This window comes from Copadichromis virginalis, linkage group LG1, assembly GCF_057382275.1.
Source record: "Copadichromis virginalis isolate Kocher_CV1m ecotype Utaka linkage group LG1, C_Virginalis_male_GT1.1, whole genome shotgun sequence".
Lineage (NCBI taxonomy): Eukaryota > Metazoa > Chordata > Actinopteri > Cichliformes > Cichlidae > Copadichromis > Copadichromis virginalis.
This window is the reverse complement of record NC_140618.1, coordinates 16,301,107-16,323,468: the sequence shown is the minus strand read 5'-3', so window position 1 is coordinate 16,323,468 and position 22,362 is coordinate 16,301,107. Positions and strand designations below refer to the sequence as shown.

At 39.0% G+C, this 22,362-nt stretch overlaps 2 protein-coding genes across 3 annotated transcripts; both read left to right on the top strand.

Annotated features, from left to right (window-relative positions):
- Positions 1 to 281: 281 nt before the first annotated feature.
- srgn (serglycin) lies at positions 282 to 6,402 on the top strand. 2 transcript variants are annotated; one of them, XM_085452736.1, is made up of 4 exons: positions 282 to 447; positions 2,007 to 2,148; positions 5,332 to 5,528; positions 5,679 to 6,402. In XM_085452736.1, the coding sequence occupies exons 1-4, from the start codon at positions 393 to 395 to the stop codon at positions 5,777 to 5,779; spliced, it is 495 nt and encodes a 164-aa protein (XP_085308862.1). In that variant the 5' UTR covers positions 282 to 392; the 3' UTR covers positions 5,780 to 6,402. The 2 variants fall into 2 exon arrangements, with proteins under 2 accessions (XP_085308862.1, XP_085308867.1); XM_085452741.1 differs by having other exon boundaries at positions 283 to 447; positions 5,332 to 5,567.
- A 1,917-nt stretch (positions 6,403 to 8,319) lies between these two features.
- vps26a (VPS26, retromer complex component A) lies at positions 8,320 to 17,228 on the top strand. The gene is made up of 9 exons (XM_085452726.1): positions 8,320 to 8,384; positions 9,419 to 9,568; positions 10,232 to 10,307; positions 10,596 to 10,752; positions 11,390 to 11,554; positions 11,669 to 11,775; positions 12,003 to 12,104; positions 12,293 to 12,402; positions 14,636 to 17,228. The coding sequence occupies exons 1-9, from the start codon at positions 8,382 to 8,384 to the stop codon at positions 14,750 to 14,752; spliced, it is 987 nt and encodes a 328-aa protein (XP_085308852.1). The 5' UTR covers positions 8,320 to 8,381; the 3' UTR covers positions 14,753 to 17,228.
- Positions 17,229 to 22,362: the final 5,134 nt, after the last annotated feature.

Sequence of the window (22,362 nt, the reverse complement as noted above, 5' to 3'; positions counted from 1 at the left end):
GTGTCCTTATCTCTACATGAAGTGGCTCGGCAGTCAATTAGGGTAAATTATCGCTTCCTTTCACATTATAAAAAAATCGTACAGATCTGAATGTTTGCTGCTATCATTCGGCATTTCCTTCGTCCAAGTTTGCAGTTGCGCAAACTCAGACCTCATATCTGATGCTAATGCAAAAGTTTCCACTCAGGAAGATGTTTCAGCCACTTATTTTCTACACAAGAAGACTCAGGAAACCATGACGCACACGGAGGGCTGAGCCTCTTCAGGGGGAGTTTGGCTGTCTGAGGCAGTTTACAGTTATACTTCACAACGCAAAGAAGCTTGAGCTCAGAAAGGGACTGCCTTCAGGAGGACATTTTCCTGTTTTACTAAAGAGAGACAAATTGAGCAAGATGAAACTGATTCTTCTCTTCCTCATCTCCTGCCTCGCCTTACATAGCACAAAGGGTAAGTCGACAATTAAATCTACTTTGTGCCTCTTTTTTTTTTTTTTTTACCGGGATTGATGTCGCAGTATACTTTATCGGGTCAGGTTGTTGAGGAAACAACAAGTGGACATGTTTACCATCCTGACAGCTTAAGTGCTTTCCGGGAACATCCTCACATAGAAAGTCACTGGGAATCCCAGGGCCCTCGGGGGTTTCTGATTGACAAGCAAAAAAATAGGAACTGTTCCACTTCACTGGTATACAACTCTGCGTCAGCATACTGTGATTACTGTAAGTCTCTATGACTCATTTAATCAATCCAGGGTTCTCAGAGTCGATCAGCATCCCCTCAAGTTGAGCATTAGACTTCAAAACCCCTATAAAATCGAATGTATATATATAAAATAAAATACATGTACATAACATAGATGCTGCGTGCTTTACAGTAACATGCCATGATGTAATGGTAGGACTCCAGGTATCGGAAAAAAACAAAGGCGTTTCATTTTCCGAGTTAAGTTTCGACGATACTTCTTGAACACTTTTTAAATATAAATGTAGAGACGGAGAGAGAGAGTAGTGAAACGGAATGGACAAACCATTTTGCGTAAAATATATCCGATACTAAACAGCCACATTTTAACCCCCCTGAGGCCCCAATTAATCAGACACTATTAGATATTTTCCCGTGTACACGTGATTTTATTGTATTTATGATAGCAATAAGACTTTTATGTTTTTATCCACTGAGTTAAATACTTAAAAAGTTTGTAAGTAATTTTACAGTCATAGCAGATTTTCACGTGTTGGTCGTCTAAGAATTTTCTTTCTTTCTTTCTTTCTTTCTTTCTTTCTTTTGGCTGCATGATTATATAAAAAAAAATACTAGACTTTATTTTATTGTGGGTGTTCAATACACCCAAAAGAACTATGGGCACATGACACCATCACTTATACTCATCATTTTATCATCAGTGGCTACTGAGTGTTCACATGTATATTTACTGTGACAGCCTTATGACAGGAAGCCTGTGGTGCAAAGAACCCAGCTGTCTAACTTCCACATCTTAATTGCCTGAATAACAGATAGTGATAGATTATCTTTGCCAGTAGTATAGATGTAATAAATAATTATCAGTACAGCTTCAGCAGCACAGGCGCTTTTCTAATAAAAATTTACAAAAAGAGTTAGAGAGGGCAAACAAATCGTCAGACCAACCAAATACTTGTTACAATTTCTCAAATATTTAATATTAGTTGGAATGACTCAACTCTTAATGGTTTTAGCATCACACAACCTCCACGATCAATGTGCTGCAATGCGTGGAGAAAAAGTTGCAATACTCCTACTTCCTATTTTAACTAATTTCTTACGAAAATAAACAGCTCTGAATGCCTTTGAGAAAACCGTTACTTTATTCCATCACAGACTAATGTTGTAATCTTAAAAACGTCCAAACGTGGAGATCACGAACAGTAAATATATCCAGAAATGTTCCCCGAGTGTGTGAATAAAGGTAAAATGTACTATTAACGGGGCAAAATAATAAAATGTTATCTACACTTGTCTGTCTCTAGGAGCACCAAGGACTGCTGTGTATAAGTTTATGAGATGTAACCCTGATGGTGACCAGGCCAACTGTGTGACTCAACAAAGCCCAGAGATGGAGTGGAGTCCAGATCTGCCATCAAAACTGCCTGCTTCTGCTGCAGAGTATCTGTAAGTGTTCGTGTGTCGTAGTCTGTTCACATCTGGTATGTGAAGTTTTGTTTTTTTTTTATTTGTGAGCTGCTCAGAGGACAGAGGTGGCGGCGAGTTCACGTCAATGTTCAGTTGGGTCTGAAAAAAACAAGAGAGTGCTGTTTTTAGACAAAAGCTGACTTTAAATATGAAAAATGCTGATGCTGCACTGGCTTTGTCACCTTGGTGAGCAGTGCAGGCTCTCTCTGCATGCTTGCCTGTGTGTTTTCTTATCTTGTGCGTTTGAGAGTATATAAGTGTGAGGTAGGTGGCCAAGAAAAGCCAAAATAGAAGACAACGTGGAGGGATAAAGAAAGAGAGTAACCAGAGAAAGGGCAGGGAGGTTACAGCTGGACTAAAGAAAGAAAGAAAAACACAACAGTTGATGATCTTTTTCTTCACAAGACACAGAAATATTTAGAACTTAAATGAGCTGATGTCTGATAGTCTGAAAAGAATGCAAGGAATGTTGGTTCTTTCTCTGCGCAGGAAATAATTTAGATGATTTTAACTTTACCCAAAGTATACATATCTTGAAAATGTGCATACCCTGGAGGTCAGAGTTGCCAAGTGCACAAAACATTAAGACACTTCCAAAAAAATTGTATTTTATGGTATAAAGAGATACATTTGAATAAAAATGCATTCTGCATTATATCAACATAGTAACTCACATATATTGGATCATAAAAGAGACTCCAAACATGAGGTAGACTTGAGCTCTGCTTACTGCAGACTTCAGCACAGAGGAAGTGAACTCATCGCTTGTTGCAACAGGCTATTAAGACAGATGCAGAGACACTGTCCGTAGGTTTCGGAGGAAAAATGGCTCATTTCATCATTTTTATGATGAATTTCATATTTCAGCAGGATTTTAGCCCACACTTTATAAAGTCTCTTTTATTACAAATGAAAATCGCTAATGTCCTCAGTGACTTGTTCCTCTGAGTGGTGGCATCAATGGTTTTAAATGTGTTGTATGATGATAGACTTAAAAATGTAAAATGGAAGAAAAGCATCAAAAATTGAAATTTAAGGTTGTCTGTGATTTACTTCTGTGTGGATTAGCTTCCCATTCAACTTTAAAAAGTAAATAAATAAGTTTCCATATTAACAGTTTCAGATATAATCGTATCAAATATTATTTGTTATGCTTTTAAAAAAAATACAAACATAAAAAGTCTCAGCTGTGCTCCTCTCACAAGGTCCACAATGGATTGTTACGTTAACACACGAAGATTTTGTTTCACGATCGTCACAATTTTATATTGAGCTAAATAGTTTAGTATCAAATTAATTTTTAAACATTTTAACAGTTCAGTTGCTACATTGTTGCTCTTTCTGTATAAATTATCCGGCAGGTACTACAATCTTTGCTGCTGCTTTGTTAAAACTATTCATTTTTACTGTGTAATATGTGTGTATACTGTGTATCCTAGGAGGACATATGCTTATGTATAAAGATTCTAAAACATACATTAAAAACCTACTTAATGAAATTTTACTAAACTTAGAAATTTATTAATGAGCTGGTAAAAAAGCAGCATGTATTTGAATTTCTGTTTAGCATAAAATGTGTCTGTGAAAAAACGGATATTTTAATATGTGTGACCTCTAAAAAATAAAAGTAAGAGTATCACAATCTTGGTCTTCGCCCTCAGTTTCCTCTTTTAAAGTTCCTCTTAATGTCAATCCTTTCAGTTAACAAAATTATATTCAAAAATAAAGGAAATCTTTCAAAAGTGAACATGCCAGATTACATTTTTCTCAGTAAGAGTCCTTCTATCGTGTTACTGAAACATCTGTGACAACACAAACCTTCAGATAACTTAATAAAAACTTGGATGAATTTCACATGTTCTGCGTTTTCACAGGTGTGTATAGAAAACATGCCATAAACTCATTACAGACACAAAGACAAGAGTTAGAGGGTAGCAGGTAAAAAGGTTCAGCTGTTAACATTGTGATGAAATGTAAAAAACCTCTAAATATGAACAGCGTCTGGCTTGTTTGAGTCTTTTCGCTGAAGCTTGCTTATAATCACTGGAGCTTCCGCAGCAGCCGTCCTTTTTACAGCACGCCTTGAACGGGAAGTCACAAGGAAGTGTACAAAGGAAGTGGGCTGTTGCTTCTGGTCTATTGTTTTGTGTTTTTGTATGTGTCAAGCTCTTTGGATAATCCTATCTGAGAAGCACAGGATTATATATGTATTACTTGTATCATTAGTTAATATGAAGTTATTTATTTCAACAACCTGGAAAAGAAAGCCCACTGACGAAGCAGTTCAAGTCAGATTCTCAAACTAAATTTCATTTGATAAAGATATATGCAAAGCAAATACGCAAGCAAGCTCAAGCTCGACAAGACTGTAGAAATGTTCTTAATGATGCAGTCACAATGAAATTCAAGTTGTTGGTAGGAGTGTAAAAGCAGAAGAGGACAGGAAATAACGCGATTGAAGTGGTGGAGACATAGATGGCAAGTTAACAACAGCAGCTCAAAGTTGTAAAGTCGATAGTTTTGTTATCAGACACTTTGCTGTCTTAGAGATCTCAAATGCTTTTCACGCTCTCTGCTGCCAAACAGCTTCCCTCGTTCTGTGCTGGTTGTAAGAAAAAAAAATAAAGACTAGAGTAAAATCCCAAACTTTCAGCCAGGAAAATGTGGATGTTTTAGTACAGTTCAATCCCTGTTCATGGAGTTGTTATCATGCACACAAATATTAAAGTCTCAAATCAGAGCAAAGTTTGGAGATGCAAAGACAGCCGCAAGAGCAAAAGAGAAGGCTTACCAAAAAGTAGAGAGACCTACTATTATATATGTTTTAGAGATGCTGGCACTAACACAAAACAGGAGGCACAGCTGAAGAGGTGAAGGTTTCCATTGGGCAGGATTAGAAAGGAGTACATCAGAGGGACAGCTCAGGGAGAGGAGCTGGGAGACAAAGTACAACTTTATTTGTATAGCACATTTAGAACCAGAGGTGGTCAAAGTGCTTCACAAAATCCAGCCTTCCTGCAAAGTAAATGCAGGAAGGCTGAGATGGTTTAGATGTGTGGAGGCAGATGATCTGTTGAGGCGACCCGTAAAAGGAGCAGCAGAAAGAGAAAGAAGAGACATTTATCAGCTAATCTCTCTATCTCACGTCTTATGTGTTTTCAGGGAGGCAGAGCCTGTGGAGGATGAAAATTCACCAATGGAGGAGGACGATGAGGAAGAGCAGGAATACGAGGAGGAGGCAGAGGAGGAGGAATCGAAACTGAGCGAGTCACCTGGAATATTCCTGGGCGAGGAAGGTTCTGGTGGTTACGAAGGCTCTGCAGCTGAAGGTCCATACATGGCGGACAAGAGCAACCTCGGTGAGACTGGTTCTGGCATGCTCTGGAAAGAAAGTGAAGGTATTTTTTGTAGGACAGGATTCGCATGGATTCAGTAGAATCCATGTGTTTTCTCTTTTGTTTGCTCCATGTAATTTGATCTTTCTCCTTGTTTATCTTTCTCCTCTGAAGATATGAGTGACCTGAGGAGGCTGTTCGCCAGCAGGCGTACCAGCGATGAGGTAAAACCCGATGAGCGTGATTACAAAGAAGACCACCTTCTGCAGCTGTAGACTGGACTGCCAACCACTCCGAAGCACATAAACAAGGCTGGCATCTAATTTGATTCCCTGTCTGGGCTTATAGTAAACTCCACCTACTGGGAAAAAACAAATGCCATTTTTTGTACTCTCTGTGTTATTGTTATTAATTATTTTCAGAAAGGCCAAAACAACGACTGTAAACAATGTGAAAATAATTGTGCCAGTATTGTGCTTTCCTATGGAAAAAAGCTTTCAAATGCTTTTTTAAATATAAATAAAAATATTCTTTTAAATCATTGTAATACCAGTGCAATAAAAGCATGCCTTTGTCCATGCATTGCATTACGCCAGCCATTTTTTTTAGTTTTAAGGAACGTGTTCCTTAGAAACACTTATTTAAATTATTTGATCCCTTTATTCACAAATCCTGCAACATTTTATGCCTAACCTGAGAATATTGAAAAATATTCCAGCTCAAGATTTAAACGAGATCATCTTCAAGACACAAACCCCTCAGAAATGGGTTCAGAAAGTCCTAACCAGAGTTAGAACATATTCGAAATATGTACTATAAACACACATGCATTTTTAACAAACTCTGTAATTTCAATTTGAAAAAAACTTCTACCAATAAAGTGTTTATTTTATCCCTACTACTGTGTTATCTGTTCTCATAACTGCTTTCATATATGTCAAGTTCCTCAGTAATTTAAACTGAGGTACCTTCTATTATTCAAGCGTTTGATTTTTTTATACGGTACTTGCAAGCAACATCAGGAGCTATTTTCACTAGAAAAAAGTACATATTTGCCATCTATAATTAAAAATTAAGTTTACTATCTCAAAATTTCAGACTTGTGAGAAAATAATCAAAATGGAGAAATATCTTGAAATTCTAACTTTATTCCTTTTGAGAAAATGGCCTGAAATTTCTATTCACTTCTATTCTTTTTTTCAGTGGCAGAAACAAACTTCTGTTGTAGGTTGTCTTCAGATTTTCCACTGTTAAATTTGTGGCCAATATTAGAACACTGTTGAAATTATTTATTCGCCCACCAAGTGGCACTGAACTTAATTTACAGCTGTAAAACGGCTTCCTCATATTTTCATTTGTTTCATATGAATTCATATGTTTTTAGTCTCAATGGGGAAATCAATTTCCTTGCCATGCTATGCTAGCTTTGTACTGTACTAAAATGCCACCTTTGCACTAAGCTGTTTATTTCTTCCCTTCTGGATATGCCACGATAAATTCTAAGTGGTATTATTGGAAAGTACAAGCATTTCCTCAGCCATGAAGTGGCAGACCATGCCAAGTTATGAATGCTGAAGCTTATAGTGGATAAAAGTCACCAACACTTTGCTGACTTCATTACTGCAACGCTCCAAACCTCCTCTGGCGTTAAAATCAGCATAAAAACCACGCACCAAGAGCTTCACACTGTGGGTTTCCATGGCTTAGCAGCTCGTATTGGGATCGAGACATAGATTTCATCATCAGACAAAGATCCGTGTGGACAGGTGGGTACCACGACATCTCTGTTTTTTTTTGAGATGTCATGGAGTTGTCCGACAAGAAATTGCATTCCATCTAAACATGATGAGTATAACGCGAATGAGTTGGTCATCCAGTCTCCAGTTCGCTGTGTCAGTGTCCACAACAGAGCTAACAAGCCAACACTTTTGTCCATGTAGCGCAGGGGTGGGCAACTCCAGGCCTCGAGGGCCGGTGTCCCTGCACGTTTTAGATGTGTCCTTGAACCAACACAGCTGATTTAAATGGCTAAATTAGCTCCTCAACATGTCCGGAAGTTCTCCAGAGGCCTGGTAACGAACTAATCATGTGATTCAGGTGTATTGACCCAAGGTGAGATCTAAAACCTGCAGGACACTGGCCCTTGGGGCTTGGAATTGCCCCTGATGTAGCGCATTTAAATGTTGCCTTCCTGTAGACATGCTACTGGCTGTGTCAGTGCTTCTGCCATGTCCACGCCGTGTAGCCCGCTTGGTTTCTAAGGTTGCATTATCTTTTGGTTTGGTTTTGCCCTTACAAAACATGCCTCATATTTGCCAGCGAATCCACACCTCGCTTTACACCACTGATACTGACTTACACACGTCAGGGTTTTTTCCAATTAAGTATAGCTGAACTAGACGTTTTGGAAACACCTGGAACGACAAGAAGCTATAGTAAGTCAGGATAATCTTTAATTAATCAGGCAAACCTTTAAGAATAGTTTTTTATAATGGGGGTTGGGCAATAAAGCTAAATCTATAGAGGAAATTGAGGTAACAAAAAACAAACAAAAACTAGAATTATGCTGCCCCCTGGTGGTGAATGTTTTAGTTAAAATGTGCAGAAAGTAACTACAAAAACTACCTTTAAAGTCTGCACCAACAGCAAATACATGAACTCAACCAGCAGCCTTACCTATACAGGTTATGGCTTTTTTTTCCTTTCTAATTGTTAGGTGGTACCGGTATTCGTGAGTGCCTTCAACCTCCAATCCTCTATATCCGTGGCCGCCCACATACACATGATTCGGGTCACATGACGGTTATCCCTAGTTCAGTGACAGACTGGCTACACGAAGCGAGGCTAGCTGTTAGCAAAACTGTCTAGACGGCCGAGATGGTAAGTGTAAAAACAAACATTGGCTGGTCAGGCTACAGTAAAATTGGAGGCGGTGTTTGGTGTTTCTTGTTCATGAAAATATAACATTAACACGAGTTTCCGTTTTTCTGAGGAAGCAATTAATTTTAATACTCAACCCTGTAAAGAAAGCTAGCTGGGCTGGTCGAATTAGCATCGCTAGGAGGCCGTCTTTCTCAATGATCGTGATGTTTTGGTTAGCTAATGGCCCAGCAGCATGATGCCAGCAGTTAAACGTGTTGATTGCTAAGGCAAGTATTTGAGTTCGGTCAAAAAGTCGGGTAGATGAGTGGTTCAAACAAATTTCACTGTTAGCAGACGTTGCTGATCGTTAGCTCAGTGAAGTTGTGCCGTCACATGCATGTTGAATTACTGCAATAACCGTAGAAATTAAGCCAATTCATTTTCTGATTAAGGGCAAAGGGTTGTTCGCTTATTGATTCGAGGGTCGGCTTTCAATAGTGATTGGGTAGCTGATAATTTGTTTTATTTGGGGGTAGGGGGTTCTATGAAGAGTTTACTTCAGTGTTGATTCTCATCTTATATAAATACTTGATGACTGAGCTCATTCTTGGTGATTTGCTGCTTCTGCATGTTGAAGCATTTGTTTGTGACTTTGTGCCAGCTCAGAGGAAAATAATGCGACTGTGCAGATAGTGACTGGTGAATTGGTTGTTATGGCAATAACAGATGCCGTAAATAAGTAGGAGGTGAGATAGTGGGTTTTAACATGTGATATTCATGTCAGAGCTTCCATCACAGATGAGGACACTAACCTGGCATCTCTCTCTATAACTGTCATTGTTATCACTGCAACATGTTGTTGGGGTTGTGTGTAAACAAAGTCATTTGTCTTTAGGGCAGATTCATGTTGATGGAAGCTACAGCACAGCTCAGGGCTTCTTATTACAGCTAGCTGCAATTTCTCTTTAGTTGTTTTAAAAGCAGCATATGTTTGATTACATAGCATGTTGATTGCTCTAAATTTCATCCTCTGAATGTTTTTGTGTTTCTAGAGTTTCCTGGGAGGATTGTTCGGGCCGGTTTGTGAGATAGATGTACTGCTGAATGATGCAGAGAACAGAAAGACGGCCGAGCTGAAAACAGAAGATGGGAAAGTGGAGAAACACTACCTGTTCTACGATGGAGAGTCGGTTTCTGGAAAGGTAAACTGTGTTTGCGTCATTTATCACATGTCACAATGTGGGTCCTGCACATGTGAAGCATAGCTTAAGTTTGTTCTCATTTTCTGTGCAGCAGATAGTTTCAGTCAGTCAGTGTATAATGGACTTCTCAGTCTATTTTGGGTTCATTGCTTTAAGTCCAGTGGGAAATTACGATTCTTTTGATGAGCGTGCAAGACTTGCTTTGGCTTCGGCTTTGCGTCTGCTGTTGCTGTGCATGAGCTCTATTGAGCAGTCTGATATGTGCCTTGTTCACTGTTGACTTCTTCTGTTATCCAGCACAACTCAAAATCAAGTAAAAGGTCAGTTAGTGTGGTAACAGCAGAAAGATATTCACCATTGATGTTGATTGTAATAAACAGTTTTCACCGTGATTACCTAACAGCTGTCAAGCAGAGAAATGTGAGGAGATTTATTTTTGAAGAAGAAATTATTACAGGTTTGTTGAAAGTCGGCAAGCAAATAGGAATATATGTTAGTTATAAAGAAATATGCACAATAATCATAAAAGAAAAGCCCTTTAAAGGAACATTATGCTGGTAGCATGTCAGAATATTATCTTTCTGTTCAGTCCACTTTTATTCATATAGCACCAGTTCACGCAAGCAAGAAGAAACTTGTTCTCAACAAATGTTTCCTCTTCAGGTGAATCTAAATGTGAAGCAGGGAGGAAAGCGGCTGGAGCACCAGGGGATCCGCATCGAGTTTGTTGGACAGATAGGTGAGCATGGTTGATGCTAATGTTAATGTGGCTTTATCACATGGCTGAAAGGTTTAACAGGGCATGTGGTTATCATGTGCAGGTCTGCCGTAGTGCCGCTAACCCCCGCCTCCAACTGTATTTGCTTTGGGACAAAGATAATGAGTGCAGTGTGTTGAAAGAGAATGAAATGCTCAAATAAAACTAATAAATACAGATTTGGGTTTTTTTTTTGTTTTGTTTGTTTTTTAAGTGAATTCAAAGCAATCAGACCTTCAGCCAGTCTGAATCCTCTCTGCTATATTTCAGAGCTTTTCTCTGATAAGAGCAACACCCACGAGTTTGTGGACCTGGTCAAAGAGTTGGCTTTACCGGGAGAGCTCACCCAGAACAGAAGCTACGACTTTGAGTTCATGCAGGTGGAGAAGCCCTATGAGTCCTATACTGGAGCCAACGTTAGGCTAAGGTGACACAACCTATTATATAATGTTTATTTTCTGTCAGATTTCTCAATAGTCTTTACTACTGAGTAGGTGCAGGGCTTGTGAGCTCGCTGTGACACAGATTACCGCTTTTTGGATGTTTTTGTTTTTTCTTCATTTACAGTTAAGTCATCAAATGTCATCAATTCAAATTGTTTTATTTTCAGTTTGCCTGTCTCTCCTCCACTCCACACTGTACTCTCCACATGCAAGTGTGACTCAGATACTATTTAATTAAAAGACACACACACACATCGTGCAGGAGAGAGAAACTAATGACCCTGTATAAGATTTAATTAAAAATTAAGCAGACAGAAACAACCTTTGAGATAGAGTATGAACATGACACACATAAGTGTTCATGAACACTTATGTTAAAATGTTCAGGCCAAGTTTGTTTGAGGTGAAACTTTCATGGACAATTGTTAACAGGATATAAAACATACTAAGTGATGCCTCAGCTGGCCATCACTCTTGTGCACCAATGGTATCCATCAAGCTTTTTTTTGTTCAGCTACTTCTTTTTTTTTTTAATGCATTTTATTTCTAATAGAGAAAAAAAATCTGTATGATTTCAGTCTGACTTTTATAGCTTGGTGTGTTGTCGTGTTCGACTTGCAGATACTTCCTCAGGGTGACAATAGTTCGGCGCCTGTCTGACTTGGTGAAGGAATACGAGTTAATTGTCCATCAGTTAGCCACCTACCCTGACGTCAACAATTCGATCAAAATGGAGGTCGGCATAGAAGACTGTCTTCACATCGAGTTTGAATACAATAAATCCAAGTAAGAGCAATGTGACTTTAACTTATCAAATGAACAAGTTAATGCTCTGTCACTGCAGAAAATCCCAAATCTAAATAAGAGCTGTCTTTACTTGCATTTATGCCTTTCTTATAGGTACCACCTCAAGGATGTGATTGTTGGGAAGATTTATTTCCTGCTGGTCAGAATCAAGATCCAACACATGGAGCTGCAGCTCATTAAGAAGGAGATAACAGGCATAGGTGAGAATCCAGGGCAGCCACATATAAAAATAAAGTAACCTAGATAGAGCACATAAATGACAAGTCATTGTGGACTTGGATTAACTCTGTAGTTCATCTCCTCTCAGCTTTTAAACCTGGTTTCTTTTCTTCTCTGTAAACCAACTGTGTCCCACTAAGAGTACTGGAAACTTTGCTCCACTTTAATATTTTGTCTCCGGTAGTAAAGTCCTTGTCCTCCTTTTCAGGTCCCAGTACTACCACAGAGACAGAGACAGTTGCTAAGTACGAGATCATGGATGGAGCCCCAGTTAAAGGAGAATCAATTCCCATCAGACTGTTCTTGGCTGGTAAGAGCTCATCTCCTCTTTGGCAGCTATTATGTTGAGTGCTGATCCAGACTCCTATCATCAGGATATCGCTTTTCCTGTTAACTTCCCTCGTCATGAAACAGTCAAACAGGCCAGTTTTTGTTTGCTTTTTATTTTGTTTTGTTTTTTGTTAGTGACATCTAATCGTCTCTCATGTTTCCTTACAGGATATGACTTGACACCCACCATGAGGGATGTCAACAAGAAGTTCTCTGTACGCTACTTCCTTAATCTGGTGCTGGTGGACGAAGAGGACAGGAGATACTTTAAACAACAGGTAAGTCACCACCACTCCAAATAAACGGGCTCTGTTATATATGTGTGATTGTGAAATTATATTGTGTATATTTATTTATTTCTGGAGAGAGGTGCAGGGTTTTTGATTTTTGTTATTAGAATCTGTAGTTCCATCAGGAAACTGAGGGGATCCGGTACCAAAATAATGATGCACTTGATTCCTAATGCTGTAACGCTAATTGCTAAATGAGTGGTAACCTTAGACAGCACAGCAGGGCTGTGGATGTGCAGTGCACAAAGGAAAACAGAAGTGGGCCAGAGAACAACACCAGGAACTTTTAAATCCTGCTTTGATCACAAAAAGTGATTAATGTATTTACAGCCACTGGCCACTTTATTAGGTGCACCTTGCTAGCACTATTTTTGGTGAGCTTCTCTGAATTGTAGCTGCAGTTTCCTATTCTTAGCTGACAGGAGTGGCATCCAATGCGATCTTTCTGCTGTAACCCATCTGCTTCAAGATCCGATGTGTTGTGGGTTCACGGATGTCCCTCTGCATACATTGGTTGTGACAAGTGGTTATTTAAGTTACTGCTGCCTTTTGATCCTTTCAAAGCAGTCAGTCTGTTCTCCTCTGACCTCTGACTTCAACGAGCCATTTCCAGACCAGCTGTTGCTCGCTGGATATTTTCTCTTTTTTGGGGCCAGCTGTAGAGATGACTGTGGAGCTAAATCAGGGTCAAAGGTTTCATTCATTTGAAAAAGTGATTAGAAACTGAAATTATTTTCATATTTGAAACAAAAACAAAATGTGTTTGCAAAACCTAAATTACTTTATTTTTAATAAATTATTTGTTTTCATGCAGCTTCAAAGTAATTTTTTTTTTTTGTTTCAAACCCTTTTGTTACGGGAATACTGTTATCTGATTGGCTGGTAGGTCGCTGAGCTAAAAGAGCTATGAATGCCATAAAGAAATCTAAGACTCGCCTGTTCATTTCTGTATATTATTTATTTCTGTCCATCACAAGATGATCAAAGACCGTGTTTCTTACCTGTTGGGTGGTACCGGCGGCATCCTGTGAACGAGCAGTGGCCATGTTCAATCAAAATACCGCTTTTTAATTTGTAACAAACGTGACACAGTAGGTGTCACTCATTAGTCTATGCCCCGCCCTTCCCCTTTGATACACGCTCACAACACATTTTTTGCAACATTTCTGTTTTTGTTGTGTTTTTTTTTTTTTTTTTTTAACACATTTTTTATGTTTTTAAATATCAAAACTTAGAATTTTAGTTTCAAATAACTTTTTGACCCTGATTTCGTTCCATATGTGGGAGAATCACAGTAGATCAGCAGTTTTTGAAATGCTCAGACACTCTGGCACCAACAGCCATAACACGTTCAAAGTCTTTTTAATTCGACCTATTTCCCCATTCTGATGCTCAGTTTGAACTTCAGCTGGACATCTTAACCATGTTTACATGCTTCCATGTGATTGGCTGAATAGATACTTGTACTATACAGTTTAATAGGCATATCCAATGAATTGGCCAGTGGATACAACATATACCAGCACTGAATCACAGTTGATTTCATTCACGTACACGTCCATAATTTAGCCCACCTTAGTTGGTATATTAACTTCACATTTGTAAAAAAAATTTCCTGTTGCATAAAAAGATGAACTGAATTTCAATTGTGCTTGATTACATCTAGATTTCATTTCATTTCTTCCACACACACACACAGTATTGCTGTGTGTGTGTGTGTGTGTGTGTGTGTGTGTGTGGTAGCAGAAGAAAATAACAAAAAATTCCTTAAAAAAAAACAAAAGGCCACACTGACGACGCTCTGAACTTGGCATGAACTGATGTAATGACTTCCAGCAGCATTACTCACGCAAGTGGAAGCAGGTTTATCAGACAAGGCAAAATATGATTCCTGCACAAATTAATACTGGGGGGGGGCAAGGGATAAAGGACGTATAGTGTCTTAGGCACATTTATTAATTATCTCTTTGATGCATCATTTTGACATAATTAAAATGACATTAAGTTGAATTGGCTGCAGCCGTTATAATCTCAGCAACTGCTGTTTTTAGTTTAATGTAATTTAATTGTGGTGTGTGGCTCTGTGCCGATGTGCAATATGCAGCCCCACCCTGACCTCCAGCTTGCTTAACTTTTCCATATGATAAGTACATGAATAGTTCTACATTTAAAAACATGCATTACCGTATTTTTATTTTTGCTGCTCTGTGTCTGTGTTTAGGAGATTGTTTTGTGGAGAAAAGCTCCAGAGAAGCTGAGGAAAAGAAACTTCCACCAGCGCTACGAGTCTCCCGAGCCCCGAACCCAGCCGGTAACTGCAGAGCAGCCAGAGATGTGAGGGCCGGGCTAAGAACTGATAATACATGCAGACGCACCACAGCTCGTCACTGCTGAACAGCCAGAGATGTGAGGCCTGCCCCCACTCTCTTCCTGGACTGAGAAATGTCTGTATTCATAAATACACGTAACACACCTTCAGGCATCCCCCTTCCCCGCCCCCCGCACCACTTCACAGCTTCAGGTGTGAGCTGCCCATCATCACTCTCTTTCGCGCCCCGCCCCAGGACGTAGACACACTCGCATACAGATGCACACAGTCAGAGTCTGCTGAATGCTACATGTCAAGGCAAGCGCGCAAAACAAACCAACCCAAGTAACGAACAATGAGACAGCCTTTTTATCATCCTGACGTCTCGGACTGCAAACACACTCAAGCACACACAACTGAAGCCATACAGTCGGGTTTCATGCGGAATAAAACAGGAGCAAAGACGGAAAAGAAGAGAGCGCTACAGACCAACGCACCATTTTATCTTGTTATTCTGCAGCAGGAGCTTCTTTTTGTTTGCTTTCTGAACAGCACTGCTCTTGGACTTCCTCTTGCATCTCGCCCAGATACTCTACAAAGTGTCACTTTCTAGAGTCTCGATGGACCCAGTAAGTGAAGGTATTCATGATGTGGGGTGGGATCAGCCCGAACAAAGAATGTGAGTCAGCACCCAAGTACTGCATTTATTCATATCAGGTGTTATTCATCCATGGAGCTGGGAAAAGAAGGAACTTCTCAGTTAAATATTTTCGTTACTGTAACTGCTTCCAGCCCAACAGAAAGGTTACCCCTTGTTTGATGTTTTACACATTTCTAGCTCCAGTCCAAAACACATTTCAATGAGGAAAACGTCATTCACCGTGGACATCAGGTTCATAAAATCATCATTTTGAACCTCAGCTAGCAGTTATTTATTTCTAAGACTACAAAGTGCCAGATGGTCAATATACAATCATACAATGGAGAAAAATGCAACAAATCCTCACACTGGAGAAGGAGAATTGATTATGTTTGATTTTTGATTCTCTGATTGATTAATGAACTAATGCCACAAGCATCATCAATACATCATTTCACACATTTCAGGTGTAACATATGCAGATCAATGAAGATGTCAGTTTTCAACAACTTGCATCAGGAATTCCTCCACAAATATCTGAAGGTGTAGTTTCTCTGTTCATGTCTTTGGCTGCTACGACACCCGTTCAGTTTGAATTTTTACTGCACTTTCTATCACTAACCTGTAATCTTAGATAACTCAAAGTTTGCTTCACCCATGTTCCAAATAAGAAAAGCTTTGTCTTTTCTCTTTAGTACTTTAGCACTATAAGGAAATTCCTCTGACCTCCTTTATTAGAGGAAAAAAGCTCAAAAGTCAGACTTGTTAAATTTAAAGAAGATATGTCTATTTGAAATTTGGGTGAATTGAACTTTTAAGCAAGGATTAAAAAAAAAATGACTGAAAAAAAACTCAGTTCTGTTACATCAAAAGACACTTTTTGTGTTTACAACTTGATTCATTAGAAACAAAGTGGTTAATGATGATCAGCAGCCTGTAGACTCGCTGTTCTTTTTTTCATGCTGTTTTATTGAACCTGTTGGTTTAGTGTGCTTGAAATACTAATGTGATGAATGGCTCGCGTCAGCTGTTGTAAGCACTGGAAGAGTTGCAGTATGGTTATACTGTCAAATCCAACAATGTTCCACTGTGATGCTCAGACCTGTAGTCTAGGTCCTGCTTTAAAGACACTGTTCAGTCCCATGTGTTGGGTGATTTTTGCCCTTCAGCTTTGATCCATTTGCACTTTTCCCCTGTCATGCTTACCTTTGTACTAAAGAGGCATGGACGCTGAAAGCAAACATCACTCAAGGACAACTTCACCTCAGAGATATCCTGAGTCTGTAACACAAACTATACACACATTTATACTTCACTACATTTTTTTGTTTGTTTGCTTTGTTTGACTTTATATGTAAAATACTTGTAGCTTTAGTTCCCCATTTTTCATATATGGATCATGAAGCTGTGCTGCTTTTCACCTCAGAAAAGTCTGAATGCTGATCTGCACTCCAGCTCTTCGTTGTCCAGCCTTGGAGTCTGGTTCTCTCTTGTCTGAAAACTGTAATTTATTTGCAAAAAACGCTCTCTTCACTTCTTTTTGCTTGGCAGAAATATTTTGTCTTTCTGAATACTGTATAAATAGGGTTTCAATGGTTTTCTTTAAAGACTGTCCAAGGTCACGAGGAGAAACACTTAAAAGCCAAAACTCTCGGCCCCCGTCTTATCTACTGCATGTTTATCTTTACACAATGTCTGATCATGCCATTGTGTGTGTGTGTGTGTGTGCGCGCGTGCGTGTGTATGATAATGTGTGTATATGTGTGTGTATATATATATATATATATATATACATATATAAATATATACACTAAACACAGATATCTAGCTAAAAATGAATCATAAATAAAGTTGATTTATACTGAACTTTTTTTTTTTTTTTTAGGATGACAGAAAGTGCATTTAGACCAATGAATTCCAACCAAGGGTACAAATATACCAGGGGGTAATTTACAGGATCAATCAGTAGCTTTTACGCTGATCAGAATACTAGGTTACTGTCAGTGTAATTGCTCAGCAGTAGTCCCGGCACAGTTAAAACTGCTAAAAGTAATTCTGTTAAATACTATTAAACAAGTAATGGATTCAATTTTAAATTACTTTAACCCAGTGCATTTCTGCAGAGAGATGATGAAAGAGTACCTGAGTTCATCTGACAGGCCTGTGGGGCCACATCTGTTTGAAAAAAGGATAGGATGGTTGAGAACATAAAGAAATAAAGCTTCGAAAAATCAAAGTCATGCTGTGGGCTGTCTTTGTGATCAATTTAGTGTAATAATTAATTCTTCAATTCTATCTGCAGGTAGGTTGATAATGGCTAAAAGTATACTTGATTCCCCAAATACCATAAAACAAAATGAATATTCTTTTAAGCTTCTGTCTTTGGATAAGTTGATGCATAAAACTTGTTGGAAAAACATTTTTCTTAATAAATTTAACTCTATGGATATGGAAGGAACCCAGAGGAAGAGATGTTATTTACTCGCTTGAGAATAGGACATACAGGTTTAAACTGCACTGCACTGAAGAGGGAAACACCCAGCAGGTCCACCATCCACTCATGTAGGTGGCGGTAATGCACTTGTAAGTGTGGTTTGCCAACCAGCATTGACCTCCAACGAAGAAGAAGCTAGAGCAGGGGCAGTTCAAACTGAGGTGAGGTGGTCTGCAGTAAACCGGACTAACCGACAGAAGGTCCTGAGGCGTCGTTGCACTTTTTGGGTGAATTAAATGTGTTTCTACGCTAATCAGTAACAAACGCCTTTAGCTAGCTAAGAAGAGCAGTTGGGAGAAAGCTGTTGTTCGGTAGTTAATCTGTGCACATGAATGAATTTACCCTGAATACAGAAATCACTCTCTTGTGCTTTGATGCTAATTAAAGTATCTGCTGTAGTCCAGACATTAGCTCTATTGCTTTGACTGTACGGAGCTGAAGGATGATCAAACCGGCTGCAGGTAGTTTAAGATGAGGCGTTTAGAGGCTAAAAACATATCTGTATTGGTATCAGCAATACAGATATGTATTGCTAGAGATATTACTAGAGATATTGCTAGAGATATTACCCTGTATTACTTGGTATCAGATCAATACCAAAATTTCCAATCCTGCACACCACTACTCAGTCACAAACCAGTGTTTCCCTTAGTTCTGCGGACTCCCTGCAGAAGTCTAAATCATGCATTACTGTGACATGAGTGAGCTGGACTCTTCTACAGCTTCCTCTCTCCAAACAGTAACACTAGAACACAACAAACGTGTCATGCACTTCTACAACCTCACATGAACAGATTAAACGCTGTAATCACCAAAGATGAAATATTGAGGGGATTGAAAATATTCTCACGGTATTAATTCATTCACAAACTGCCTGTAATATCAGCTCGAGTCTCTAGCTAATATCTCAGTTTGTTGCTAACACAGTTACATGTGCCGTACTCTGTGCAGCTTACATCCTTTGAGAGAAATAATATGAATCGTTAATATATATTGTTCAATGCTAAAGCAACAGCTCAAACGTGGTCATAAAACCGCCATATGTTTCTTTGAGTTTTCCTGCAGATGACCCTGATGCAGCAACACAACTAAACCAGGATTGGAAACCTGTCCCATCAGCTCATCTTTGTAAATCAACAACTCGAAGGTGAAATATTATACTTGATAATCTGTTTATATTTATAGAGCTTTGTCTTTTTTTTTTTAACAAACAGTCCACCTGTTAGCTGTCAGCAAAACTGTAGACTGAAAAAAATGTAAGCTCAGAACTTATGAACCTGAAGTGTGTGAGGACTGAGAAGGATCAAACTTCATTTCAGCTTTGAGGAATAAACTTCACATTTGATTGATGATTCTTTTCTGTTTGTGATTACAGGAGCTGCCCTCAAATTCAGACTTCAGCACGATCCAGTGACAGCAGACAAATCTTCCCACATTTTAACCGTTAATGCTGAATACACTCATTTAATATTGTAGTGAATTTACTGTAAATCCAAAATTAACTGATAAAAAAGGTCAAAAGCTGTTTCAATGAGAAAGTTAAAGACAAAAACAAAGGAATGATATAATAATGTAACTGGTATCATGATGCACTCTATTGCCAAACGTATTCACTCATCCAAATCATTGAATTTGTGTGTTCCAATCACTTCCGTGGCCACAGGAAGTGATTGAAAAAAAAAGAATCAAGCATCTAGGCCTGCAGACTGCTTCTACAAACATTTGTAAGAAATGGGTCGCTCTCAGGAGCTCAGTGAATTCCAGCGTGGTACTGTGATAGGATGCCATCTGTCCAGCAGGTCTAGTCGTGAAATTTCCTCACTACTAAATATTCCACAGTCAACTGTTAGTAGTATTATAACAAAGTGGAAGCGATTGGGAACAACAGCAACTCAGCCACGAAGTGGGAGGCCACGTAAAATTACAAAACGGGGGAAGTGGATGCTGAAGCACATACTGCGCAGAGGTAGCCAACTTTCTGCAGAGTCAATTGCTACAGACCTCCAAACCTCATGTGGCCTTCAGATCAGCTCAAGAACAGTGCGAAGAGAGCTTCATGAAATGGGTTTCTATGGCTGTGCAGCTGCACCCAAGCCTTACATCACCAACCGTAATGCAAAGCACCGGATGCGGTGGTGTAAAGCACACCGCCACTGGACTCTAGAGCAGTGGAAACGTGTTCTCTGGAGTGGTGAATCATGCTTCTCTGTCTGGCAATGCGATGGACAAGTCTGGGTTTGGCGGTTGCCAGGAGAACAGTACTTGTCTGACTGTATTGTACCCAGTGTGAAGTATGGTGGAGGAGGAGTTATGGTGTGGGGTTGTTTTTCAGGAGTTGGGCTTGGCCCCTTACTTCCAGTGAACGAAACTCTTAATTCTTCAGCGTACCAAGACATTTTGGACAATTTTATGCTCCCAACTTTGTGGGAACAGTTTGGGGATAGCCCATTCCTGCTCCAACATGACTGCACCCCAGTGCACAAATCAAGGTCCATAAAGACGTGGATGAATGAGTTTGGTGTAGATGAACTTGACTGGCCTGCACAGAGCCCTGACCTCAACCCAATAGAATACCTCTGGGATGAGTTAGAGCGGAGACTGCGAGCCAGACCTTCTCGTCCGACATCAGTGTCTGACCTCACAAATGCACTTCTGGAAGAATGGTCAGAAATTCCTATAAACACACTCCTAAACCTTGTGGAAAGCCTTCCCAGAAGAATTGAAGCTGTTATAGCTGCAAAGGGTGGGCCTACTTCATATTAAACCCAATGGATTAAGAATGGGATGGGACTCAAGTTCATATGTGTGTGAAGGCAAATAGCTTTGGCAGTAATAGTGTATATATCCTTATCTTTGACCATTTACACGCTGCTCTTTACATTCAGGAGCATAAACAGTAACTGAATTTGGTGTATAAGATAGCTGTTGATCACAGACGGCTTCTGCTTTTAACACTGACATGTAGTCCCCTTCATGAAAGTGAAATGATATCTTTCTCTGACAACATTAAATAAAATCTGATAGACGGTCAAAGGTCTTCACTTGTATGTTGAACTAAAAACTTTAATGTAGAACAGTGTTTTGTAATATTTAGTTTTATTTGGCATAAGGTAATCAAGAGACAGTAATATACATTTTAATAATATAAGTTTCTACAGGACTGAATATAGCATCATTATGTAGAAGTCCAGAGCTTCTGTGCTTTATCTGGGAATCATGTGAAGTGTTTGTGACATCAGGGAGGGGCAGCCAACTGCTGCAACCAGTTGGGGGTCATGGGGAAAGTGAGAGGACAGAAGAAACACTGTGGAAGAGCATCAGAGATTAATAATAACCAATGATTTAATGCAGAGTGGTATATAAGCCCATCATGATTGAAATAGCTGAGTGAAGAAGAAAGACTCAATGCAAGCCCCAAGCAGCCTAAGCCTAATGTGGTGTAACTAAGGGAGGATTCAGAGTCACCTGATCCAGTCCTGACTATATACTTTGTGAAAACAGGCAGATCTAGAGAAGTTTTTCAAGGGTGGCATGGAAATCAAATGGGGTAACAAAATCAAAGCCTTTTTTAAACACATATGTAGGTGTTACATATGGTTATAAAGAGTAAAATGCAGTAAGTATACCCATGTTTCATATAAATATAGTCTATAACTTCTTTATTAATTCATGTAGCCCACATAATGAAACATTTCAGTTACATTAAACATGTGAATTTTAATATTATGTAATGTATAGCTTGTATAATGAATAAATATGTACCCAATAAGTAGAACATTTAAAAGGTGTTAACACAGTTTTTCATGATTTGTTGGATTAATATTCTGAGGTCCAAAATATAATTGGCCATTTCTGGCTACTTTTGATTGTTTGTTTTGTTTTTGGTTGTTGTTGTTGTTGTTGTTTTTTACCTTGCCTTGCTTGGTATCATTCTTTTCAGCACAACCTCACATGTCTGAATTTGCAGTTATTTTTTCATTAACATACTGTATTAACACAACTGATTTGAAATCACACAAAAACATAAAATCCTAGTAGTACTTATATTTTCTTTTTACTGAAACCACAGACATGTTTAGTAAATTATTTTCATAACCTGAAATGCAAATATAAATTGTACATTTTTAAAACTAGTTAAAAGTAAAAAAAAAAAAAAACTACTTAATGAGAGAACAATCAGGTATCACAATAAGATGCCCCACAAATTATTTGCGCCAGTAAAAAAATAAAAATGTCCACCACAAGACAGAGAAGAACACCACAGGGAGAAACCCTGCAGGCCTGACAGCAGGAGGTGTATCACTCTTTCTGTTTTCCACCTGGAGACAGTGTTCACGTTGCATTCTGCCTATGTGACATTCATTAGTGCCCTCACTGACACACAAAACAAAACAACGACTACACAACACATTAACTACACAAAAATGACTCCACGATTCCTCACAATGTTACCGTAGATCAAGACAATGCCATTCAGCGTAAGGATCTGGTTAGATGCTAAGACAA

Bases quoted from the DNA above. Each gene is read 5' to 3' on its own strand.
- srgn (XM_085452741.1), top strand. From the start codon at position 393: ATGAAACTGATTCTTCTCTTCCTCATCTCCTGCCTCGCCTTACATAGC. The intron at 2,149-5,331 runs GTAAGTGTTCGT...ATGTGTTTTCAG, and splicing joins GCTTCTGCTGCAGAGTATCT to GGAGGCAGAGCCTGTGGAGG. The intron at 5,568-5,678 runs GTATTTTTTGTA...TCTCCTCTGAAG, and splicing joins GCTCTGGAAAGAAAGTGAAG to ATATGAGTGACCTGAGGAGG.
- vps26a (XM_085452726.1), top strand. The intron at 9,569-10,231 runs GTAAACTGTGTT...TTTCCTCTTCAG, and splicing joins GAGAGTCGGTTTCTGGAAAG to GTGAATCTAAATGTGAAGCA. The intron at 11,776-12,002 runs GTGAGAATCCAG...CCTCCTTTTCAG, and splicing joins GAAGGAGATAACAGGCATAG to GTCCCAGTACTACCACAGAG.